This window comes from Carica papaya, chromosome 9 (assembly GCF_054855325.1).
Source record: "Carica papaya isolate Zhongbai chromosome 9, ASM5485532v1, whole genome shotgun sequence".
Classification (NCBI taxonomy): Eukaryota; Viridiplantae; Streptophyta; class Magnoliopsida; order Brassicales; family Caricaceae; genus Carica; species Carica papaya.
This window is the reverse complement of record NC_142317.1, coordinates 32,112,906-32,138,543: the sequence shown is the minus strand read 5'-3', so window position 1 is coordinate 32,138,543 and position 25,638 is coordinate 32,112,906. Positions and strand designations below refer to the sequence as shown.

Below are 25,638 nucleotides of genomic sequence, written 5' to 3'. Positions count from 1 at the left end.
CTGGTTGGCCCACCTTAATAGGCTTTATCTTTCTTCGTTGCATGCCACGTGTCTAATTTGGCGTCGATTCTCAACTTTCTCTACCTCTTTCCACGTAATCTTTACCAATCATCACCACCCACAAACTAAATTACAAAAAAAAAAAAAAAAAACATTTAGTGCCAACCCAAACTATGACTTATATAATAATAATTATATAATTGCACCTCCTAATATTTAATTTTGTATGTACTTGACTGGAATTATATACATGAGAAACTATAGATACTAACATGTCAAGATATTGCCTCTTTTCTCGTTCTCTACCTCAACTCTGTTTCTTCTTCTCCATTTTTTTTTTTCACTTTCTTCAGCTAGAAAAACCAGAAAGAAAACGATGCCAGGATCAATGACAGAAATTTGGGCAAAAATGGGTTCGACCACAGTGAGCTTGATGTTCTTATGGGCTGTGATAAGACAGTATTGCCCCTATGAGCTACGTCGATGTTTCGAAAAGTATACACACAGAATCACGAGCTTCTTCTACCCTTACATCAAGATCTCCATACATGAATTCACTGGAGAGAGACTCAAGAGAACTGAAGCTTATGCAGCTGTTGAGGCATACCTGAGTGTTAACTCATCAAAGACTGCGAAAAGACTCAAGGCAGAGATGGGTAAAGATAGCACCAATTTGGTGCTAAGCATGGATGAGTATGAGAGAGTGAGTGATGAGTTTGAGGGTGTCAAAGTTTGGTGGGTTTCAAGCAAAGTGATGTCCCCAGCAAGGTCTGTATCTTATTATCCTGAACAAGAGAAGAGATACTACAGACTTACATTTCACAAGAAGTACAGGGAGATAATTACAGGTGCTTACCTAGAGCATGTGGTGAAAGAAGGGAAGGAGATAAGAGTGAGGAATAGGCAGAGAAAACTGTATACTAATAGTCCTGGATACAAATGGTCTAGCTACAAGCAAACCATGTGGAGTCATATTGTGTTTGAGCATCCAGCTACTTTCGATACAATGGCTCTGGAGCCACAGAAAAAGCAAGAGATTATTGAAGATCTTGTGACTTTCAGCAAGAGCAAAGAGTTCTATTCTAGGATTGGAAAAGCATGGAAGAGAGGTTACCTTCTTTATGGGCCTCCTGGGACAGGGAAATCCACCATGATAGCTGCAATGGCTAATTTGCTGAATTATGATGTTTATGATCTTGAGCTCACTGCAGTGAAAGACAACACAGAGCTGAGGAAGCTTCTCATAGAGACAACCAGTAAATCCATCATTGTCATTGAAGATATTGACTGCTCTCTTCATCTTACAGGCCAGAGGAAGAAGACAGAGGAGAATGACAGAGACAAGTTGGATAAAGAGACTGCAAGGAAAGAAGGAAAGGACGAAAGCAGTAGCAGGGTGACCTTGTCAGGATTGCTGAATTTCATAGACGGACTCTGGTCTGCTTGTGGAGGGGAGAGGCTGATTGTTTTCACCACCAACTACGTGGAGAAGCTTGATCCAGCCTTGATACGAAGAGGCAGGATGGACAAGCACATCGAGCTTTCCTACTGCAGTTTCGAGGGATTCAAAGTACTGGCCAAGAACTACCTCAAATTGGGAGCTCATCCCATTTTTGAGACTATCCAAGTCTTGATGAAGGAGACCAAGATCACACCTGTTGATGTTGCAGAGAACCTGATGCCCAAGTCACCATCTGATAATGCAGAGAAATGTCTTACAAATTTGATTCAGGCTCTCAAGGAAGCAAAGGAAGAAGAGGCTAAGAAGAAAGCAGAGAATGAAGATGCTGCCACCAAGGAAACAGAGAATGAGGAAGCAGCCTCCAAGAATACAGATGACCCTGCCAAGGAAGACCTGAAGCTTCCGGATAACCTGGAAAGTGAGATGTCTATGTGAACCGCTGGTGCAATGGGACTACTTCGATATTATTCTGGAAAATTTTCTGGTGCCAGACTGAGGGGATTATTGTCATGTAGAAATGAAAGAGAAGTTTGTACACATTTAAGTGCCATTTAGCACAGCAGAAATAGGAAACTACCTGTTATCTAGACAAGTTCAGGGAATCACGAATATAAAACTAGTGCTACAAGTTCCAACATAATTTAAGTGCAGAGAATCAGATTCAGTATGAAGAATTTCAGTCGAGGGAATGAAAACATCAGTTGCCTTTTGAGGGAGGATGGCTCTGTTACAATAATAAAGATAGTTTCTAATTTTAACAATCTAATAAAAGACCCAACCAACCCAAATGCTAGGCAGCTCATTTAAGATTATACTACAGGGCTTGAGCATCTAAAGGCAAACTTTCAGGTTACAATATCAGTTGAAGGTTATTGTACATTAATTGGATAAGCTAAACAACTCCAATGAATTCCCATCCACCGACCATAGGTTTCTTTTGAATGTAGACATACTAAAAAATCACTAACCTAATCTATATAACTCTCTGCATCTTGTTGCTCCCCGGCTACAATTCCTAAATGAATTGCATCAAGGTTGATATTCCAATAAACCCATGGGGGAACCCTGTCCGTGGCTTCCTCCAGAGGCTTGCCACAAAATTTATAAATTTTACTATCGGTACACTTAGCTTTCCCAAGAGAAAACTGGCAGTTGCTTTCCAGTAAAAAGGAAAGCTACAAATCATCTGTATCGTCATTTTTCATTATAGGGTTAGGGCCATCATCAAAACCAGACACCGGAGCAAGCTCGTTTAGGTCAAGAAAACGTCTTTTTCTCATGCCATCAACTTCATCTTGGCCAGCACTATTTGATTGCTCAGGAGGCCGGCTTTGCTCTTTTTCTATAATTTCGGTGTAATCTTTGACAGGCTGATCAACCTTTGTTTCCTGGTGACCATCATTGTCATCACCATCAGACTCCTGATTTCCTGTTGAATACTCTGCATTCTCAGTTTCATCCGAGTCTTCAACTGATGGACTATGCTTTTCGGGTTTCATAGACTCTGTTTCTGATTCTGACATATCATATTGTCTGTAATTAATTCGATTTCTGGTGGCCCTTTTACTGCGTCTTAGACCTGATTGAAGCTCATCAACAGACCTCAATTTGGTTTCCCTCCGAGTACGACCGGGCAGTTTCTTGAATTTTTGGGGCTCATCACTGTCCTCACTGATACTTAATGAATCTTCCTCCTCTTCTTCTTCTTCCTCCTCTTCAGCATTATCTTCATCCCATCGATACTCTTCGTCTCCCTCAGAGCTGCTGGAGAACTTTCTCTGCTGTTTACGTTTCCTCAGATATTCTTCATCATATATTGCTTCTCCAACTATATCATCATCACTATCAAAATCTGCTTCATTATCTGAAACAGCTTCCACAAATTCCTTAGCCGAATACCGTTGAGGCCTTTGTCTTCGCCGGTTGCTACAAGTCATTATAGAAAATTTTTGTTCATTATCATAATAACCAGTTTCCAGCTAAAAAATAGAATGTCAAAGTAGATAAATATAATCATACCTACGCTCCAAGGATAGAGATTTCGGCTCACCATCATCATCATCATAATCAGGTGATTTAGGAGAGAGGACATTAATGTTAACATGCGGTGAGGCATGTGAAGGACCACTCCATCTACCATTCGTAGAAGCTTCAGGTTTGGCAAAATCTCTTCTGTGAATAGGCTCTGGGGATGGTGGCTTCTTCCTGAAAAAATAGCAAACCACGATATAGTAAAGTGGCAAATAATAAGTTCAAATAGACAACAGAGAATGGTATAAGTATTTTAAATGGCTAAAATCTCTTACTTGGTTATCTTGATAGCCTCATTAATTGATCGATCATAATCATCTGCAATATCAGTTGAGATAAAGGTCAGATTTTTCCATACCTCCACCAAGACAAGGTTCCAGTTTAGTAATTTTGTCCGAGAATCTAAACAATTAGATGCTGAACACTATAGTTGTATGCTAATTCAACATTTAAAACTTGATTGTTTTGTGCTAGAAATAAGCAAGTACATGAGATGTCTACATATATTTGTGTACCGAGGGCACTGTACCCTTATCTCTATCAACAATTGAACCCACTGATACTCTAACTGGATGCAGTGGTTAATAAACTGGCATACAATTTACCATTTTAGTTAAAAAGGGTATTCTACATTGAACCAGCCTATGAATATTGTTGCCCTTACCAAAAGTATAAGTGACTGGTTTTCTGTCACGAAGAGAACGCCCAGGAGCAAGCCCATCCACACTCAAGAAGTTATCAAGAAGAAGAGCTTGTCTGTGTTGCTTCTTCAACAACCTTTCTTTCCTCTGAGCAAACAAACATAAAGTGATAATATATCTCAAAATAGTAGCACATTTGCCAAGAAAACAATAATTCAGGTTCTTTTGGTAAAGCAAATAGGTTACTTGATAATTGAAGGAAATATCAAAAAGAAAATTTATCAAACGACATTATTTCTTGATAAAAATGATTACATTGCAGCTAGTACCTTGTGTTCCTTTTCAATCTCTGGAAGCATGTCAATCTTTAACTTTTTTCCTAGAGAAGCCTCTGTTCTATTTTTACTCGAAAAAAGCTTTTCCTGGAGCAGTGGATGCAAAGATCTTCCAAATTAGAAGTTTCACATGACAGGCTAAAAACTTGTAATACATTAGTCGATGAGCATATAACTCATACAAGGCTCAACAAGCACGAATAGAATATTAACTGGAGCATATCCAATTTTTTTTGTTCATAAGCAGAAGACAAGAACACCAAATAGCAATTTGTTTACTACATGAGTGCCAGCAAATTAAGAATCCATATAGTAATCCTTCATTTACAGAAGCGTTTGACCCTCTAATTCTAAAGCAAATTGCTAAACCTTTTCTTCAAATGTAGAAATGAAACAACTTATTTCAAATATTCATTGAAGGTACTCCAAATGGGTTCTCCCTGTATATGTCATACTACAGTGTTACTAAACAAATTACATCTCTGAATATCTATTAAGGTCTAACGTTGATCCTTTTATCTATAGGTTGCAAACATTTGACCAGAAGGCAGGAGCTAAAGCTTCACAGAAACATCTCCATGATCCCAATGCAATATGCAATTGGTAGCATTCCTCCCGTGCATGTCTAGAGCACCTCAAAGGCTCTCAACTTCCTCCTTTCTCAACTCACTAGAAATGGAAAGGAGAGGGGAGAAGGTGGGGTGGGGGACGCATTCCCAGAAACTTTTCCAAACAAAACCAACCACCACCCTTTTTAGCCCGACAAAAGACATCGCCACATACCAAATCTGTGAGTTCATTGAGTCAGTATGTGGCAATTATTACTGTAAGTCCCAAGCCACCTCCAATAAGAAGAATGCAATTTTTTTTTCTTGGTTGGGAGGAGGGGGGGAAGGGGGAGAGGATTTGGACTTTGCTCTTCCATATAGTCTTTGAAAGAAAGTGCAGCAAACCTATCACATTCAAGCCATTAACTAGGGATCCCTAGAGATATTTGACATCAAAGGTTCCACTTCCCTGAAGATTCCAACATATCCCATCCACCTCACCCATCCCAACTCTTTCTTTGAAAAGCAAGTCAGACTTCATTTACTTTTATTTTCTGCCAGTCAACAGTGTTCTGTGTTCATTGAGTGCCCCATACTGCCTGCCCATTGGGCATAAAAGAAAGCACAAACCCAACTAAGTTTTTCCATCTGCATTACTGAAAAGCATAGAAATGTGATATTTAGAGGGAGGACTCCCCACCAACTATCATGTGAAAAGGCCAGAAAGTCCCCTCCAAATCCTGAAAACTTTCAACAAGGAACAAAATCAGCCCATCCTTTTCTAATTAGATGTGACAATTCCACCCACATAAAGTTTCCATAACTCCTTGAAGACTGAAACCAACTCTTAGTAGACTAAGGTAAATGCATGATCACTCACAAAAAGGGCATACCTAGCTCTTTGGGTTTAAAGCAAATATAACTAATTATAAAGGAAAAGAATACATAAAACATCTATTCAATATTTACTCAGAGATGTTTTTCCAGATTCCTTTTTACTTATAGAAATAACAACTCCGTGATAAAAGAATTTCAGAGGCTTTATTCTTGTCTTTCTTTTCCATCTCCTTTCCTCGAAAATAGAAAAAGAATTTCCGAACCACTCTTTGTAGGCATTTGGTAAAACAAAAGAACTAAATAGGACAGATTTAAACAGGACAACATAGAACAAGACAAGCTAAAATAATGTTTGATATTTATGGAATTGGGAAAAGCAGATTTCTTCTTTTTATGTGTGGTAATTAGTGGAAACACAAAACGTGGCATACAATTATTAGTTATTTAAAAAACAAATGGCATACAATTATTAGACAATTATTACAGTATCCTTTCATTATCTCGTATTTCGATTTTTGGACCAAATAAAATGATATTATTCATAAAAAATATTATCCATAATTAAGTATTGAATTAGAATGATCTTGCCGCTCAATAATAATAAAAACATTTTTAACTAGCTTTTTATTTAGTCAATTTTTTGACAAAATATCAAACTATTATATATAGACAAGTTGCTCACAAAATAGAAGTAAATTTAATTCATATGTTCTCAAGACTTGAAGAAAGGAGGTGAGGATAAAAATAAAAACGAGTTAGGAGATTGTTTTACATATAGTTATTCTATGAAGAAATATACGAGTATTTCAAAAAAATGAAGAAATATATGAGGGTAACTTTGAAAACTTGAGAAATTGAGTTCCTAACAACTTGGCAACAGTTTTGTCAACCAAAATGAACAATTTGTCCTTAAATCATGAATTTTTGCTGCTCCAATAAACTTTTTCTACCCTCAAACTTAGGACTGGACAGTTTGGTTATGTCCGGTACCATGATTTTAGTCAAACCGAAGACTACCACTTTCTGTAGTTACAGACCACTTTTTGAAAGTTAAACTGAATCTCAAGTAAGAGACTAAATGCAGAAGCAATGAAACCCATTTACCATTTCATGTGAAAGAAGTAAACAAAGATCGATGTAGTAACTTACAGAAACATCCTGAAATTCTTCCAAATTAGTTGCAACTGTTTCCCACAAGTATGTTGTACTAGGAAGGATCTGGGAACCCTTTGTCTTGACCTTCTTCACCTCAACTTTTCTTATTTCCCGATACAACCGATGACCAATAACTGGATCATCTTCATACCTATGCCAAGAAAGAAAATGATATCTTGTTAAATATGGTACTACTTAACAACTCTAAAAATAGAAACACTAAATACAAACATATATGAATTCTCAACACCCTTACCAGTAATTAATCCCTTGTGAATCACCTCCAACACGATCTTTGCGAAATGCCGAAAGTTGAACACCATGCTTGAGTGAGTTGTCAATGTAGTTTCGAATGTCCTCTTGCTGCAAAAGATCACCCAGATTCAGTTTCCATTTAAAGAAATGAACGATCTCTTAACTAGCTCTACCAAACAATTTCTGGAAAATGAAAATATTTTTTTTGAAATAAAAAAAAAAAAAAAATTTATTTTCCACCTGTTAAATGTTTGAAGTGTCTGACCTCCACGACAGGCTTTCAAGGTTTAACTTTTTTTTAAGTAGTTCAAGATTTCTTATTGCACAGGGATAAAAACAAAAACATTGAAGCATCGCATTTGTATCGAATTCAACCATGCACTTTTAATTGTATCAATATGTAACATGAACCATCAACACATCTCAAAGAAAATATGCAATATGCACAATGGCTTTCTGCCAATTAACCGTCTACAAAAGATTTTGTCTATTCAAACAGAATCTCAAATGTGTTACACGTGTGAGCTGACATGTGAAAAACATATGCACGTGCCTGAGGGGCATTTTAGTCAATTCACTGAAAATATCCCATCCTTATTTCTCCTTCCCTTGTTATGTTTGCCAGTATCTCTCTCTTCTTCAACTTTTTCGTCAAAAGCCAAAAGCTGAAACCCTAAATCATAGCCAAACAAATTGTTCAACTCCCTCATTCTTCAAAATCTTTCCTCGAAAACAACCCAAAAACTCTCTATATCTCTCTTCAAGCTCCTTATTCTTCTTCTTCTTCAACTACCATGACTGTCACACATGCAAACTCTCTCTGTTCAAACTCTACAGATAAGGAATGACATGGATAAACAATTTGGTTCCTTGTTTGCTATAATTGGTCAGGAAAAGAAGCTGCCAATCAAAAAAAAAGTGAAAAGGAAGTTTGAGTGATGGAGACTTTGATGCTTACAAAAATAGTTCTAGTGATTGATTCAGAACAACAAAGAGATAAAGATGGGATGAGAACCTTTGATACATATCTGGAGGAGAAATCGGGAAAGAGAAAGGCAGATATAGGATTTTAATATTTCTTTTTTATTTTTAAAAGTTTTTTATCATGCTGAGTAACTGCTTCCACCATCGGCTTTTTAGATGATTCAGTTTCAGCATGACAATTATTTTCCAGGTCAACTGAAGTTTGAGTTCGGAATTTTTGTACTGAGACTTTGATGTTTGAGTGTCTTGCTGCGGATTATTGTCTATGTTTGGCTTAAGTTCTTCACTTAGTTGCTGCTTCTTTACTGGATTAGGTTTTGACTGATGTCATTGTTTCCATTTTTTTCAGATGGTTGCTGGACTTTCTGTTTCTGTTTTAACCTACTGCTACATTTTTGTTTTTTGATATCTTTGTTGGGTGAGATCGGGGGGCTAGTTTGGTGTGTCTAGGCATTAGCCTTCATGATTTTATTAATAATAGTAAGGGGTAATAATAGTGAGAACAGCTCTGTCATTGTTTACATTTTCTTCAGATGGTTGCTGGACTTTCTGTTTCTGTTTTAACCTCCTGCTACATTTTTGTTTTTTGATATCTTTGTTGGGTGAGATCAGGGGACTATTTGGTGTGTCTAGGCATTAGGCTTCATGATTTTATTAATAATAGTAAGGGGTAATAATAGTGATGAACAGCTCTGTCATTGTTTGCATTTTCTTCAGATGGTTGCAGGACTTTCTGTTTCTGTTTTAACCTACTGCTACATTTTTGTTTTTTGATATCTTTGTTGGTTGAGATCGGGGGACTATTTGGTGTGTCTAGGCATTAGGCTTCATGATTTTATTAACAATAGTAAGAGGTAATAATAGTGATGAACAGCTCTGTCATTGTTTGCATTTTCTTCAGATGGTTGCAGGACTTTCTGTTTCTGTTTTAACCTACTGCTACATTTTTGTTTTTGATATCTTTGTTGGGTGAGATCGGGGGCCTAGTATGGTGTGTCTAGGCATTAGCCTTTATGATTTTATAATAATAGTAAGGGGTAATACTAAAATTACCTTTCATATAATCAAGAAGAAGAAAATGAACAAGAAGATGAGAGTTAAAGAGCAAAACTGTTGGAACTTGAAGCAGGAATCAAGAAGGGAAAGGATCTCTAGAGTTTTCATGCATTTCTGAATTTTATTATTATTTTTTAACAATTTATCAATAATTTTTAGAGACAAATAACCTTGTAGACGTGTCAAATTTTATATTTGCCCAAAGTGCCATGGGTTCAAAAAGGTTAAAAGTAACAGAATTCTTAAACAGAAGGGCTACTTTGCTATGAGGTCACAGTGCGTGGTGCAAATTAATACAATTAGAACTGCAGGGTGAAAATTAATACAAATGGATAATGCAAGGTACTTTTTAATATGATCCCTCAAAAAGATAATCCGCTTAAATAAAGAATCTATTATGCTTGATTCATTAATGAATTTGATATTGCACTTTGAGTTTAACAAAATGGATGGATGGAGGTTTGGATAAAAAGTGAACAGCATCAAAAGTAAGAAAAAAGTTCTTTTTCTACCAAAATAAAGAGAATATCATTCATGGATCAAGCCAATGACTCGAAACAATTATCTAGACAAGATTGTTGATTGATGATGATATTACCTCAACACGAATATCGCATAGTGCTTTCAGAATCACCACACGGACTCCAGGATCAAGCGATTTATATACGTCAATCTCCACTCTAAAAAAGTAACATGAATAAGTCATTAGAAACACCAAAAGCATCAGCTACTGAACTATTCAAGAGATGCATAGCCACCTACCCATGTGAAGCAACAATGGGAAGGTCTCCCTCCGCGACCTGTCAAATACCAACATCAAGTAAGCATTGCAAAATTAATTGTCTATGATTCAAGATTTCAAACATCAGTTAAAAGTTGTATAGAAATCAAGTTACCCAATGCCACCAGTCTCTTAATTTTCTGCACAAGACGGTAATCCAGGTATCCCGTGTAAGAGCCATACGGGTGATGGGAGGGATTGCCTGCAAAAGGAAAAAGTAAACATTAAATGCTCAGCACCAGCTGTTGCAGCAAGCATAAACTGTCAATTTATGCTGGATCTTCAACCAACATGATCATTAATAGCTTCCTGATGCATTTAACTCAAAAGTAGACAGTGTTCTAGCTGTTTGATCCATTTGAGGTATCCTTGAAGGAGATTGAATATTACCAACACAAACAAGAAGATTAAAGAGGGAGTTACGGGTTTTGAAAGCAAGGGAAACGTTAGAGGAAGACAATCCAAAAACAGAACCGTCCAACCTTTTAACATTTGTAACAAAGAGCATTGTTATAGTTCCACACTTATACAAGCACAAATCAAGCATTCATATCTGGGGAATAAACTTTGCCATTCTGTAGTCTATAGGAAAAGTTTTCACATATTAGACACTAGAATAGCAGCTATTGCATTGAACAGCAGCAATAGGGTAGCAGGGTTTGTAAAAAAAAAATGAAGTATCCCAAAGATACAGTACCACGACTTGGATTTGTTGGACAATCTATCATGATGCTGTAGGATTGATATAAGCTGTATAACTAATAAAACGCAAATGGAACATGCATGTCTGTCATATTCCAAGAGAATTATTTGTTGCATGCCCTTGCTAATTTCTTCCAAATTATTTTAAGTTAATTGCATCATTCTATTCATGGTATAGTAAAACGAGAATTTGTTTAAATGCCCAGAGTCAGATAATGCATAATTTCAAAACCAAGAAACAACCAGCAAGCCAAGCCCCTCATCAAGTGGCATCATGCGAAACCATTCAAATTTCACCTCAATCCTATCTGCAATTAATCTCTCAAAATGCTAAAGCATCCTCCATGAACCGTAAGAGCTTCTAAACACCTCATGATAGCAGCAGGTAATTATTACTCAAGCGAGCCATTGCCTAAATATATTGACTGCTACATGACAGCAGAACAAAAGTAGGTAGCAATTGCTAACCAAACTAATAAACTTTGCACACATATTGGAAAAGAAAAAACAATGGAGAAGCAGGAACGAAGGGACACAATTTCCACTAAATGGAGCTTCTCACAAGCATACATTACCATCATTCTAATAAAGAAATAACACACGTTCAAATACAGAAGAAATGGAAACAAAGATACAGGTATTTGCACCTGGAAGAAAAACACAAACCTTTAACAAAGGCATATGTATATCACTTAAAGTATCATTGGGCGTAAGCAAAGCTGTTTCGAACTCCTCTGCAGAGAACTCTACCGAGATGTTCAACTGAGACCTAAAAATCTACAATATCAAAGCACCCAAACAGAAAAGCAAAAGCACAAAGCACTATTAATACTTAAAGAAAACAACAAATTCTTTAAACATCAGAAGGAAATGAAGAGAAGTTTAGACAAGAAAGTAAGAGGCTCACATGCAAGAAATTAAGTATTGAAGCTAATTCCCACATGGAGCGGAGGCTCCACCTAGGCAGCTGTGAGGGCTCGGGAGGGCCAACAAGCGGCGTAATGATCTTGCTGCTGCCGCTGCATTGCTGCTGGTGCAACGGTGACTCACCATTCCCTTCCTGCTGCTGTTGGTGCTGCTCCTTCTTAGCCGGCTTCTGCTTCCGCTCAGCCGCTTGCTGCGCGTAAAGTCGCTGCGCAGCACGGAGAGTGCACGCACGAGAAGGCCGATTACTCCTGGTGAGCGGCGGTTGTTTCGCAGTTGCTGCAGCTTCGTTGTCGTTCTGGTGCGCAGGGGAGTGGTGGTTCTGGGAGATAGCCGGGTCAGGGGAGGATCGGTCGGGGACGATCTGAGGGGAGGAATCTAAGGACATGATTAAGGAGATCGAGAGGGTTTAGGGCAGCTTAAGGTAGGATTACATGTAAGAGGTCTTAGGGGTTTGCATTGAAGAGAAACAGAGAAGAATCAAAGTAAAGGGATTATTGGCTTCAGAGAGAGAAGCAAGAAAAGGTACAGTAAGAAAGAAGGAAGGAAGCAGCCAAAGAAGAAAACCAAAGGTCCAAACCATCATTGATTTCACATATATGATGTGTTATTCTGTATATATATATATGTATATCTATGCTGTGTATGTTGTTAGGGTCTGTGTTGAGTGGAAACAGGGAACAATGAGAGAGAAAGAGGGGGAAAGCGGAACAAGGGCAAAGGAGGGAGAAAGAGAGCAGGAGAATGAAGAAGAAAAGTTGGGGATTTTTTTTTTTTTTCTTTTCTTTTTTCCTTCTGTTATTTGCTTAATTTTTTATGTTGTTAATTTTAATTTATATATATATATATAAATACATTTATTATATATATATATACACACACACACACACACACAAAAAGAAGAACTTGGAGTTCATATAAAAAAAAAAATTTAAGGAATAATAAAAAGAAAAGAAAATAGTAAAATTAATATATTGGTGCTTTTTTTTTTTTATATTTAGAATTGTTTAATTGGTGCTTAATTGTTAAATCAATTAATTATGCATAATGTGATCAAATGTTATATATATATGTATATATATACATATATTTCAAATACCAACATTGAGTATATTTATTTTTGTATTTCATTTCTTATTCTTATCTCCAACTTTCTTATTATTATTACTTTTGATTTCACAATTTTAACTTTTATTTTTACCATTAATTATTTAAGTTGAAAAAATATAATTTTTTTGTCAAAATATTGAATACCATAATTATAGAAGTTGAGGTGCAATATAATTGATTTTATTTGTTATTATTATTATTATTATTTTATATATATATATATATTTTTTTTTTTGGTGTAATTCTAATATGTTATGTTTTTTATTAAAATATATTGTTTACTAAATTATTAATAAATAGTAATTCATTAATTATAAACTAATTACTATATTGTATTGGCTTTATCTAAATTTGTATTCATTAAATGCCTCATTTTCCTTATAGAAAGGGTGAGAGCACATAGTTGGGCATGAGATAATTTCCTCACACCTTAACTAAGTTATAGAGAATATGTATTATTACAATACTCATCTCACAAAAATGAGTAGTTACTATTTCATTATGAACTAAAAAAGAAAGCACATATATCTTAATAGATTATTTGTAAGTTACTATAAGTTGCTAAATATTTTTATAATTATGAAAAAAAAATAAATTATATAAGATTTACCCAGTGTGAGATACAACATTATTTGAGAAAAAAACCCTAAATGCTCTCAGAGTAAAAAAAAAATCTTCAGTAAAAATATTTTAATGCGTTATAGATTCTTATCCAAAATTTGTATCATTTAATAATGACATACGAACCTATTACGGGTAGAAGAATAGAGATCGAAACAAATAACTCTTACGGTCCAGAATAAAAAAAAAATAAAAATTTTATTTTATAGATTATTATTTTAATATTATATATATATATATAACTTTTATCATCAATTCTATTTTAATATAGATATAGAAAAAGACTCGAAAGAAATATATTAAATAAAAATATAAAAAAAAAGACATAAATATTTCTTCTATTTGAGCAAGAGCTAAAGTAGCTCCTAATAATACTGTTATTATTATACATTATGTAAGGTATGCTTATGAAAAAGAAAAAGAAGTCGAGCTACTAATGAATCATTTCTTTGAATAAGAGAAGATTACGTAAATATTTACTCGAAATCTCACTTATCATATTCTATAATGGAATACGTAATTTTTTTTCTGAAAAATTCATCATGATATATATGATTCATGCGTAATATCATAAAAAATGAATATAAATTTTTTACTACTATTTAGTATCGACAATAGATTTAAAAATATATATATAAAAATATTAAATCTAAATATTCGCATCACGTCGTTACTGTTTCAATTTTAAATCAAAGACTTTAGAATTCTAAAAAAGGGAAAAGAAAAAAAAAAAAAGAAATGAGAAGAAGAAGAATAGGTTTGCAATAAAAAAGGTAACTTTTGTAAAACATAAATTAGGATTTCATTGCATGATATTTAAATGTAGAAGTTAAAAAGAAAAGCTTGAGTATATGTTAAAAAAAGAAATAATTATTTATGATTTATATATTTTAAACTTTCTAAAAATATAAAGTGAATTTTTGAATTAGAATCTAAGAAGATGTAATTTTTTTATAAAAAAATTGAGTACAATATTAATGTCTCGATCATATTTTTTAGTTTTTCTGATCAATTTATAGCCATCAAACTATTTTATTTATAATCTATATTTCATAACTTTTCTTACCTTAAAATTACGTAATTTTGATAAAAATTGAAGATGTTACAAATTTTTAAAGATCTAATGATTGCATAAAACTATAAACTGCGTAACAGTAAAATTTTAAATCATTTTATGATTTTGTTGGTCAAATTTGGACACTAAAACTATAATTATAAATTATATATTATAAATTTTTTGTTGGTATGAAAATTATAGAACTTAGATAAAAATTAATGAATTTTTAACTATTTAGAATTATTGAAAAAAAATTCGAATTATTATAGCGGTTTTAAACTTCCGAATCTCTATTTTTCGATAACGTGTTTTAATATAATTCTATATGTATAGGTTATGAGCATATTAGATTAATTGCCTAATTATACATTCATAAGATATATCGAAGTTAACTTTGTTCATCGTTAACAATTCTTTATTAATACCGATTAATCTAATAAGAAAACTAGATCAAAATAAGAACTTCTATATGATGCTACCTACTCAAGATTATATTACCATAAAAACAGAAAATTATCTTAATAGTAATTTTGGACAAGATAGATTTTTCTACATGTAATGCAAAATGAGATGGCAAACACTGAGAGAAGTATTATAACAATTACATAAATGGATAATAGAAATCCCAAGTGGAGACAGTAACAATACTTTCTCTGAAACATTTTTCACTCGATGTTTTGAGTTTGACTCATGATCATAGCTAAAATAATCTCTTGCTCGCTCGTATTCAGGCTCTAAATTGATAAGATCCTGTTGATTAGCCAGAATTGTTCTGGGTCCGTGCAGGTGTAAAAATTGTGACATGTTCCTTGCTGGAAGAGCTGCGTAAATACTGGAAGAAATTCAATTCTATAAGCAAATAAATACAAAGATGTTGAAAAACTAGTGTTTGTCATAAGAGTTACAGTTCTTTTTCCAATAATACAAGGGAAGTTTCTCATTCATGGAAACACTCCTAGAGAAAACAATCACATTCTAAAGAAAACCAAACATAAGCAATGGCAGAGAAAACAACAGGATTGTCACAATTTTATATGGGCTATTCATCAATCGGCTCGCATGTGAAGGAGGTGAAGCTGCAGGACTTGGAGTTGAAATAGCCGTGGCATTTTCCTTTGAGCATGTGAAGTTGCATCGACTTGGACGAACAACTCTATAAACTCCACTGCTAGCTAGTATAAAAATATCCTTCCTGTTGTCTTCACCAAATGAGAAAATATATCCCAGAGCTGGAAGAGCACTTCCCGGAACAGAGCTGCAGCTAATAGGAGAGTCATCTGCACAACTAAAAGCAATTCTATGGGAGGAAAAGTTGCCACTGTTTTCTGGGTTCTCAATGCCTGTCCACATAGCACCAGCATACAGATCTGCATACAAGTACCTGCCAAAACAAAGGGGGCAACTTAGCTAGATGTGACTGCATTGAAGAGTTTGCGATGGTCATTCCTAGAACAACTGCTCTATTTTGTACAATTTTTTTTACTCTTCTCTTTCTTTTTAATGTGTATATATTTCCTCATTGCTCCATGTAATCATACTCAGATGATCTACCTGCAAGATAATTTCATTACTCCGAAAAGACTCAGCCTCTTCTACTTATAGGCATCCATCTGTTTCCTTGTCACTTTTGTGCAACAGGTACCATGGCTATGCTCATTATAGGAACAGAACAAACAAATTTCACTTACATTCCATATGTACATGGATCTGTCATTGACCGGTAGAAATAGCCTCCGGTGATTGAAGCAGATCCTTCCTTTTTGTTTACTTCAGAATGGTTGTATCCCATGACTGGAAAAATTGGGTTAATGGAGTTTGCAGATGTGTTTCCTCCAGGTGATGATTGAGGAAGGAACTCGGAAGGACCCTCGTAAACACGCCAGCCATAATTTCCACCCTTGGTTATGATATCCACTTCTTCATATAGGTCCTGTTATATCATGATGATAAAAAGTGCTTATCATGTTCAAAATCCACAAACTGATAAAATCGTTCTTTACCATATTGAAACCCAGAAATTTATTATGCTTACAAAATGCATCTAAATTGAAAAATCAAGCTACTAACTGAACACAGACAGAACAATAAGCGAGAACCAAAGTAGTTTTTGTTTAGCTGGTATAATACAAGTTACCTTAGTACTAGCCACTATTATGTTGTAGTTTTAAAACTTAGTATTCAACAGATTATATGCTGTACCAGAAAAAACTTGCACTTCCTAAAGCTTAAGACAAACTTTGGTAACCTAAATAGTGCATATTATTAGTACTGTTTTTTGTGCACCGAACAAAGTACAGAACAGTACCTTTTTTACTGTGTCAATGTTATACTAATTGCTACCAAGAAAGTCTATCAAATAATACCTACAAAGCCTACCAAAAAATACCTATATTGGTGCAAAGCAGAGGACAAAAATCCTCGAGTTCTAGCCACATGAGAAAATTTTAATTCTCACGTGCTGCATCGTTAGATCTTAAATTGGAAAATTTTTCTATTTAAGATAGTAGTAGTTGTGGTAATTAAGGTTGTAATTTATGCGTACTTGAAAGCTACTAACCTAGAGAACTGCAAATAATGTTGAACTGAGAATTTTCGCAAGGGTTTTATTCTGCGTTTTATCTCTTCTTTGTTCTTTCCTGTGATTCATGTTTTTTCTACCTATCTATGTAGTATATTGCTCTCAATAATATTACCTTAATCCCCTTATTTCTAAGTCTCAGTTATTCCTCTATTTCTCACATAATTTTCTCTGATTCTCTATTTTTGTCCCTAACTTCTAATAAGTTGGTTTTTCAAATTATACTTGTCTTACATCAAGTACTATCAGAGTCTAATTTTGATAAGAGATGTAAGGGTGGTCATGGGCCTTTCACATAAGGAAAGAGTACTGTGTTAGAGTAATCATCCACTGGAGAAAGTAAGCAGCCAGGTTAGTCACAACCTTTTAACAGATACAATTTTGAGTGCACCAATGGTCATACAAAAGATAAGTATTTAAAGCTTCACGGAAGGCCACAAATCCCAAATAAAAATGGAACAAATAAAAATGGAACACGGAGGAGCGGACAAGGAAGAGGACAGGTTCAAGCTCATATGGTCAGAGTGCAGTCAACCAAAGATAACAACAACTCAGATATACCACTTGAATTCAACAGAAATGAGATTGAGAGATTGAAGAACTTCTTGGGGTCACTAGAAAAGCATTCATCTTCAGCAAGTACTTGTAATCTAGCTTTTTCAGGTATATCATATCCTTCTTACACGATCTTTTCCTCCATAAAATTTATCTCGTACACACCCTGTCATAGTAATAAGAAGATCGTCTAAAGCTGATGGTTCTGTCACTATTGTTGCCGGTCAAGGAGATATTTTTATTAGTAATCCACTTACACTGGAAAATGTCATCCATGGCCCGAAATTGGTCATGGTCCTTGTGTCTATCCAAAAAGTGATCATACATGCTAATTGCAGTGGGATATTTTTTATCCCTCTCATTTTGTATTGCTGGAATAGGGTATAAGGAAGATGATTGTACGTGCTAGAAGAGAGATGGCCTCTACTATTTGAAGAACCAAGTGAACAATGCAGAGTTGGGGACCAGTTCACTTTGTTATTCCTTACCGAGTCATTTAAATCCAATAAAGATAAGATCTGGCTTCATTATCTTAGTCTTCATAATCTGTCATTTAATTTTCTAAAAATTTTGTTTCCTTCATTGGTCATTATAGTAACGTGTGTGAACTCACTAAGCTCAAACTTTCTGTTTTTCCAATAAGCAATAAAAGAACATTTATTCTATTTACTCTTATTTATAGAAACATTTGGGAGTATTCTACTGTACCTAAATTTCTGGGACTCATTGGTTTATTGAGAATTGCACTCATATGATGTGGATTTTTCTTTTAAAAAATAAATCGGATGTGAGTCTTGTGTTTGAAAAGTATTTCAATATGATCACGATATAATTTGGAGTGGGATTTAGATGTTTCCGATTTGACAATGTCAAGGATCATTTCAGTCAAACCCTCTGTCCATTCTTTGAAGAACACGATATCATTCAGGAGTTATCTTATATTAGCACTTCTTGATAAAATGGAATAGTAGAACGAAAAAATATCCATGTTTTTTGCAAGTTATCCAAGCCTTTCTTTTCCAAAAACAAGTTCCAAAAAAAATTGGGGAGAAGCCATGTTAACTGCAGTTCACGTCATAAATAGACTTCCCATGGGGATGCTTGGTTTTCAGAGTTGCACACAAGTTTTTGTGAAGTTCTACCCCAATTTCAATGTTCCTAAAAATCTTGTTCCAAAAATATTTCTTTTTGTTGCATTTGTTCATGTCCATTCTCTACATAGGGGTAAGCTTGATCCAAAAGCTTTCAAATGTGTACTTGTTGATTACTTATCTATTCAAAAGAGTTATAAGTGCTATCATCCTCTCACATGAAAATTCATGTCGGCCACTATCACTTTCATTGAGGACAACCAATATTTTCACAATCCTTATCTTGAGGAGAAGATGCCATTCATGAAAGATATGGATACAAAATCTTGTCCTTCTTGGGTTAACTGTGCCTAAGCCATCCTCATCCATTCCTGTCCAGTCCAAGTCTGTCCCATCCGTAAATTTGGTCCAGTCCAATTATGTAATCCCTACAGTTTCAGCAGAAAGTGATCTATCTTCCACCCCCATAGCCAGAAAGTAAACCACACTCATCTCGAGTATTTTGCTAAGGTTCATTCAAGAAAGAAATGACCATTCTCTCAACTGGTGTGGCCAAAACCTTTTACTGTTGAGCTAAGTACTCCAACCACTTCTCCCAATTCTAATATTCCATATATCCGAAAAGAAAATGATCATGAAATCCCCGTAGCCTTTAGAAAAGGAACTAGGACTTTCACCTAACACCCCTTTTACCTTTTCATGTCCTATAAGAAGCTATCCTATAATCATAGGGCCTTTCTTACCAGCCTTAATAGCACTGCTACTCCTAAAACACTATCCAAGACACTAAGAGATGAGAATTTGAGGAATGCCATGAGAAGTGGAGGGGGGGAAGGAGGATGAAGGCTCAATAACAAACAAGCCATAGGATTTGGTGAAATTGCCGTAAGGAAAAAAAAGAATAGTTGAGTGTAGATGTATAAGGCGAAATTGGTTACCAAAAGTTATACACAGACTCATGACCTAGATTATCTTAAGACATTTGCTCTAGTTGTAAATAACATGGTAAGGGTGTTATTGTCATTAGTAGCCAAATTTGGATGGAGATTGCAGCAATTTGATGTCAAAAATGACTTCTTACATGACAATCTTGAAGAAAAATCTATATGAAAGTTCCTCCAGGATTCGGTGCTATAAATGAAGAAGGAGTAGCATCCAAGTTGAAAAAGACATTATATGGACTCAAACAATCTTCGTGAGCTTGGTTTGGAAGGTTCACCAAAGTCAAGCTAAGTCTTGGATTCAGACAGAGTCAAGGCGATCATACCTTGTACACGAGACATTCAGCTTCAGGGGAAGTTACAACATTATTTGCTTTATATGGATGACATAATAGTAACTGAAGATGATATGAAAGGAATTGAAAAGTCAAAGAGATGTTTGGAGAAAAATTGAGATCAAAGATCTTGGTAAATTGAAGTACTTTTTTGGCATAGAAGTGGCACACTCTCAGTAAAGGATTTCTATATCTCAACAGAAGTGTGTGATTGTTCTCCTAAAGGATATAGGTAAACTAGGATGTAAGCCAGTTGACACGCCCATAGAGTTCAACCATAAGCTGAGTGATCTGCCACAAGATGTTGCAGTTGATAGAGGTAATTATCAACGACTTGTTCAAAAAAAAAAAAGAGTTCTTTATCATCTTTTCTACATGGGTGACACCCCCTTGGTACCTACTCTAATATATTTTTCTACTTTCTATCTCAGAAAAAAAAAAAAGTTTTTTATCACACGTAAATGGCCCTAATTCTAATACCATAGAATGGACTAAATTTGTCAGTAAACAAGATAAGTTGAATATTTATAATATGTTAACTGAAAAAAGAGAAACTGATTTTAAACCTGTCCAACATCTGCACACATGAAGTAGGAGGGTCTTTCTAAATCAAAGCTGCATCGCCAAGGATTTCTTAATCCTAGTGCCCAAATTTCAGGTAGCAATTCAGCATCTTCATTAAATGGATTGTCTTTCGGAATAGAGTAGTTTCCCCATAAACCAAGTCTGTCAATTTCCGTGGCACCTATCAATACATGGCTACCAGTCAGTGGAAAGACACAGCAACTGTCACAACAAAGCAGGTGAATGACACTCATGAGCAGGAAAATATGCACTTGGTAGCACATTATGTTCATAAAATATATGGAAAAAATATGCTGATAACTGCAGAAACCAACAACCACATGCTGGTACTCACTTGGTATATTGTCGATATCTAGCCGCATGATCTTTCCAAGTAATGATTTCTTGTTTTGGGAAAAATTGAGTGGATCGCCACCTCTACCGCCACCATCTCCCATCATGAAGTACAAATATCCATCTGAAGGACCAAAAAGTATCTGTCCAGCATGATGAGATGTAAATGGAAGCCCCATAGTAAAAATTCTTCTCACTTCTGATGGTTTGGCACTTTTTGCCTGCAAGAGATACTGATTTAGACCATTGAACTAGAATAGCAACAAGAAGTTTTGTGTGTATGGATGTGTACCAAGGAAGGCTCGGATGCGGTACCATTGGCTGTATATTCTGCAATTACACTTTGAAATTGGCATGGCTGAGCACCATTTTCTGAACCTAATTTTGAAGGGTCACAATCTACATCTGAATTACATGAACACCTTCCAGTACACCCTGGCCACTGAACCTTATCACAGTTGAATGAAGCAAAGAATCGACCATTTTGTGTGAAGTTTGGATGAAATGCCATACCCATCATCCCAAATAGAGTATCAAAATGCACTTCATCTGTTAGATCTACAAATGGGTTGGATTCATCCAGGCCCATCACTTCACCTGATCCCTGTTCTGGTATAGTTGCCAACCAAATGTTACCCTGTTGGTTAGAGAAGAATGCACGGTTGGAACCATCAGGGTGAGCAACCATATTGAGATAAGATCCATTTCCAATTTTCTCAAGGCACAAGCCATGTGGGGGACTAGGTGGCTGAGTGCCATTTAGTTTGACAGGCTCACCATCAAAGCATAAGGATTCATTAGTAGATCCGCCACCAAATGCATGGCAAAAGTCAGTTTTGGACTGCCAGAAGTCAGTCAGTTTGGTCATGGTGGAATTGACTGGAACTCCAGCCTGACCTTGTAACAAGGGTGCAAATGGGGAATTGAAGATTGACACATTTTGACATGTATCCCATACCACAGAGCAGAAATCTGTGGGCTCAGATAATTCTCTTGAGATGGTGGAGTTGCAGAGTAATGGAACCATCTGGGAACCAGAATCAACTCTAAATAGCTCTGCTGAAAATGGATCACATCTCTGTAACCGCAATAACAAATAAATAAGCACAATCCTAGGACTATTTTCATAATTTTTCTTTTAAAGACAAGGACTTTTTCCATAATAATAAAAGAAAAAAAAATAACACAAACCACCAAAAAGGAAGCTCCCCATGCGATCATTTTATGTGCTTAATGCAGGGGGGAAAAGATGAAGATTTCTGCCTTGAAAGTAAAATCTAAAGTTCTTTAATGAAAATGAAACATCTGAGAAAGGATATTAAATACAAAGAAATGGCATCACCTAATTTTATCAACATTTGGAATAAAAAGGCCAAGAGACATCATTTGGCACATTTCATATGTTGAGGTTGGTGAATATGGTAGTTTTTTTAATAAAAATGGTAAATATAGTAGTTGGTTTACAGGAATAGAAATTTATATAATCTGTTCATATATTTTTAACGCATAGTAAGCTGGCTATCAACTGCAGTTTGATTCCCACTCTGAGAGAATAGACTACAAATCAAGCTTTAAACATATACCCTCAAGGTGTGCTTCAGTTGATATCATTTCCCTTTTCCTATCAAACTGAAAATTTGAACTTCATTTGATACTTACTCACCAGATAATATTGCTCTATTTATTCCACTAAAATGTTTCCTAGCTTTCATTTTCTAAATTCATATATGCTTATATATAAAACAAGTAAGGAGGTACTCTATTATAAATAAGAACTGGTTTCTTTAGTGCACTGTAAGAGCTTTCCAATCGTTCCAAATTCAGGACATTTTCAAAATCATTTTCCATTATTGTCCTTATTTTCAACCACCACTTTTTCGTATAAACATATACGATTTTGAAAGACAAAATTTAGAAAATATTTGAATTTATGAAATGAAGCCTAAATATTTAGTTATTACTATATAATCTAAACTTCTTTTATAGCCAACCATCTCCTAAAACCTGAGTGAACATAGACATTGCTTATTTGGAAGTAACTTAAAATTTGTTTGATCGCAAGGAAAAAAAAAAGAAAACTATCAATCTCTAAATTGTTTCTTATCACCCCCAATACATGCTGATAGGATTGAAGAAAACAAAAAAGTAGATTCAAGATTTTTTGTTGTGAGACACGTAAGTAATCAAACCAAGTAAACAGTAGCACAGGCAAACAACCCAGCTGAACAAATGAGTTATTTTGGAAATGTTCTTGAACCTTGGATTTATTGGATGATGTTAACAAACAATTTATGATCAAGTATCACAATAGAAAAGGGTGAATTTTTCTTAAAGGCAACAAGGAAACAACACTACTACGAACAGCTTATCCAGCTAACCTGGGAATCTAATATACAAAGATTAAACCACCAGAATTAAAAGCATAACCAACAAATAAACCATATCTATCCAATACGTATACAAGAATATAACTATGCATGCCTTGCGTTGTAAGAAAAATAATGGAATACAGAATTTAAATTAGTTTACAACAGCCAGATGTTGTTCAAAATGCCAGTGAGGTCAATCAGTTAAGATACAGTGGTTTCTATGCCCACTTCTCACATGCTTAGATAAACAGGCGTTAATGCTTAAAAACCAAGGCAGGATTTGGATTTTGAAATAGGAATAAACATATGTTTCATAAACTATGGGAGAGGTGAAAATATCTTACAGCACAAAGGAGTGATTTCACAAGAGAAGCACAGGCACGATCAGAGATGTTCATTGCTTGAAATTGATTTTCCAATTGCACATCTTCTGTAGAGTTGCAGCATGTCTTCCCATCGTAAGGGCAAAACTCCAGAGTTGTATTCAGGGAAAAGGGTGCCCCTGCAACCAATCAAATCAGAAACAGAAACAAAGGTAACTGATAAATGGAGTTATTATTATTAACAGTAAACCAATATAGCCAGAATTGAACTCACTTGAATCAGTACATAAAGGATGTGAGAAGGAAGGAACAGGAAGAAGAAGCAAATTAGAAACCAGGAAGACAATGGCTAGGATACTCCTCATCATACCAACTAGGCGGTGGAAAACAGATTGCCACAAAATGTCAAGAAGATCTTCCTTATATCTATCCCAAGAGCATAACTATGTAGTTGACCCGGGGATAAAAATAAGATCATTAACAAATAATTGGCTTCCCATTACTAAGTGCTCTTTCTTCGACTCTTTCTCTCTCTATAACTCAGCTTAGGAAAAAAAAAATCATATTCAAACCTTTCTCTTTCCTGGTAGAATTTTTTAATCTTTTTACATCAATTTCAACCCCCTCAGCCCCTCCCTTTTTTTCTCAGTATCAACTTTCTAACTTGGCTTCTAGACGTATCATCCTTTCAGCTCTCTCTCTCTCTCTCTCTCTCTCTCTCTCTCTCTCTCTCTCTCTCTCACGAGCTTTTGACATTTCCTCTATCAAGCTCCATGATTGAACATCACCGCAGGACCTTTATATCAAAGACTGGGGTCAGTAACTGGACAGGCTACGCAGTTGACTTTACCTGTTTTCTTAATCTAAAATGAGGTGGGTGAGAAGAAAAGAAAAACATCCGCTCGTTTGTCAAAAGACCCAAGTTGGACAAATCTTGGTTGATTTGATGTGTACTGTCCTCACATTGATTGCTCTGCAGATTGACCATTTAATTTAACGCTTAAAGACAAAGGCCAGAAAGCATTATGATAGACAAATAAATAACCTAAACATGAACAGAACCCAACTAAAAAAAAGAACTTCTTAAAAGGAGGAAAGAGGAGGAGTACGCCACTGATGACATCAAAAACCAAAAGAAGAAGACGAAGATATGATGATGGTAGATGAGAACTGGAATTAAAAAATATATAAAAACTGTTAAGAGATGAAACAAAAAGGTTTCCCCCACATGGCCGTCATCAATGATAGAAAATGTTATCTCGTGCAATGGATAAAATATATAATAACAGGTGGGGAAAGTCATGCTTATATTTATTTGAAGTGGTGGAAATGGAGCTGCCCTGAGTTGAATTTGGAGATGGAAAATGAAGAAAAAGCTTCTTCGGCTTTTCCTTTTTTTGTTTCTACAGAACAATTTCTTGAAAGTAAAAAAGCTCTTGGCTTTGTTTTTGCATTCAACTTGTGAAGAAGACAAGGTGAGGAGTAGAAATCTATGTATATATATATGTTATATTAACGTCAAACAAATAAATTGAAAGTTTATATATTTAAATTTTTATGGCATCCCTTTTTTATTATTAATGATTAAATGTATTATATGTGAAATTTTCTAGTAAATACAAGATTTTAAGTCACATATTTATTTCTGACATTATGGTATTCTCTTTTTTTTTTTCTCATTCATTAATTATTATTTATTAGTATATGGTGTAAAATATATATTAAAATATTTTCATTTATTTAAAAACTTTTAAAATTTTGTAAATTATAGCATTAGAATACTAAAACTTTTTCCCTATTACCCTCTTATATTGCAAACTCGTCATTGTAAAAAAAAATATATCTAACGGACTAACAAAAACTTCACTTATAGAAAATATACGATCATTATCAATAAAGAAAAGTAAAGTTCAAATTAGAATTGTGTGATTACTATGAAAATATATGAAGCTCTTAAAAATAGTAATATAGTATACTCTCATTGTTATCATAAAGTATACTAATGTGTGGTATATGACTTGAGAAATAT

The 25,638-nt window shown here is 34.9% G+C and overlaps 3 protein-coding genes across 3 annotated transcripts; 1 reads left to right on the top strand and 2 right to left on the bottom strand.

The window, feature by feature from the left end:
* Positions 1-273: 273 nt before the first annotated feature.
* On the top strand, positions 274-2,030 carry LOC110819675 (AAA-ATPase At3g28580-like). Its single transcript, XM_022048950.2, has one exon. The coding sequence runs from the start codon at positions 377-379 to the stop codon at positions 1,895-1,897; it is 1,521 nt and encodes a 506-aa protein (XP_021904642.2). The 5' UTR covers positions 274-376; the 3' UTR covers positions 1,898-2,030.
* Positions 2,031-2,099: 69 nt separating this feature from the next.
* LOC110819673 (DDT domain superfamily) lies at positions 2,100-12,488 on the bottom strand. The gene is made up of 12 exons (XM_022048949.2): positions 11,695-12,488; positions 11,454-11,564; positions 10,201-10,287; positions 10,067-10,104; positions 9,903-9,984; positions 7,266-7,372; positions 7,004-7,160; positions 4,464-4,556; positions 4,158-4,281; positions 3,769-3,811; positions 3,482-3,667; positions 2,100-3,388 (listed from the first exon to the last, which is right to left on the bottom strand). The coding sequence occupies exons 1-12, from the start codon at positions 12,097-12,099 to the stop codon at positions 2,638-2,640; spliced, it is 2,184 nt and encodes a 727-aa protein (XP_021904641.1). The 5' UTR covers positions 12,100-12,488; the 3' UTR covers positions 2,100-2,637.
* Positions 12,489-15,329: 2,841 nt separating this feature from the next.
* On the bottom strand, positions 15,330-25,071 carry LOC110819682 (HIPL1 protein-like). The gene is made up of 7 exons (XM_022048957.2): positions 23,884-25,071; positions 23,631-23,788; positions 21,210-21,995; positions 20,919-21,138; positions 20,566-20,744; positions 16,188-16,429; positions 15,330-15,880 (listed from the first exon to the last, which is right to left on the bottom strand). The coding sequence occupies exons 1-7, from the start codon at positions 23,975-23,977 to the stop codon at positions 15,475-15,477; spliced, it is 2,085 nt and encodes a 694-aa protein (XP_021904649.2). The 5' UTR covers positions 23,978-25,071; the 3' UTR covers positions 15,330-15,474.
* Positions 25,072-25,638: the final 567 nt, after the last annotated feature.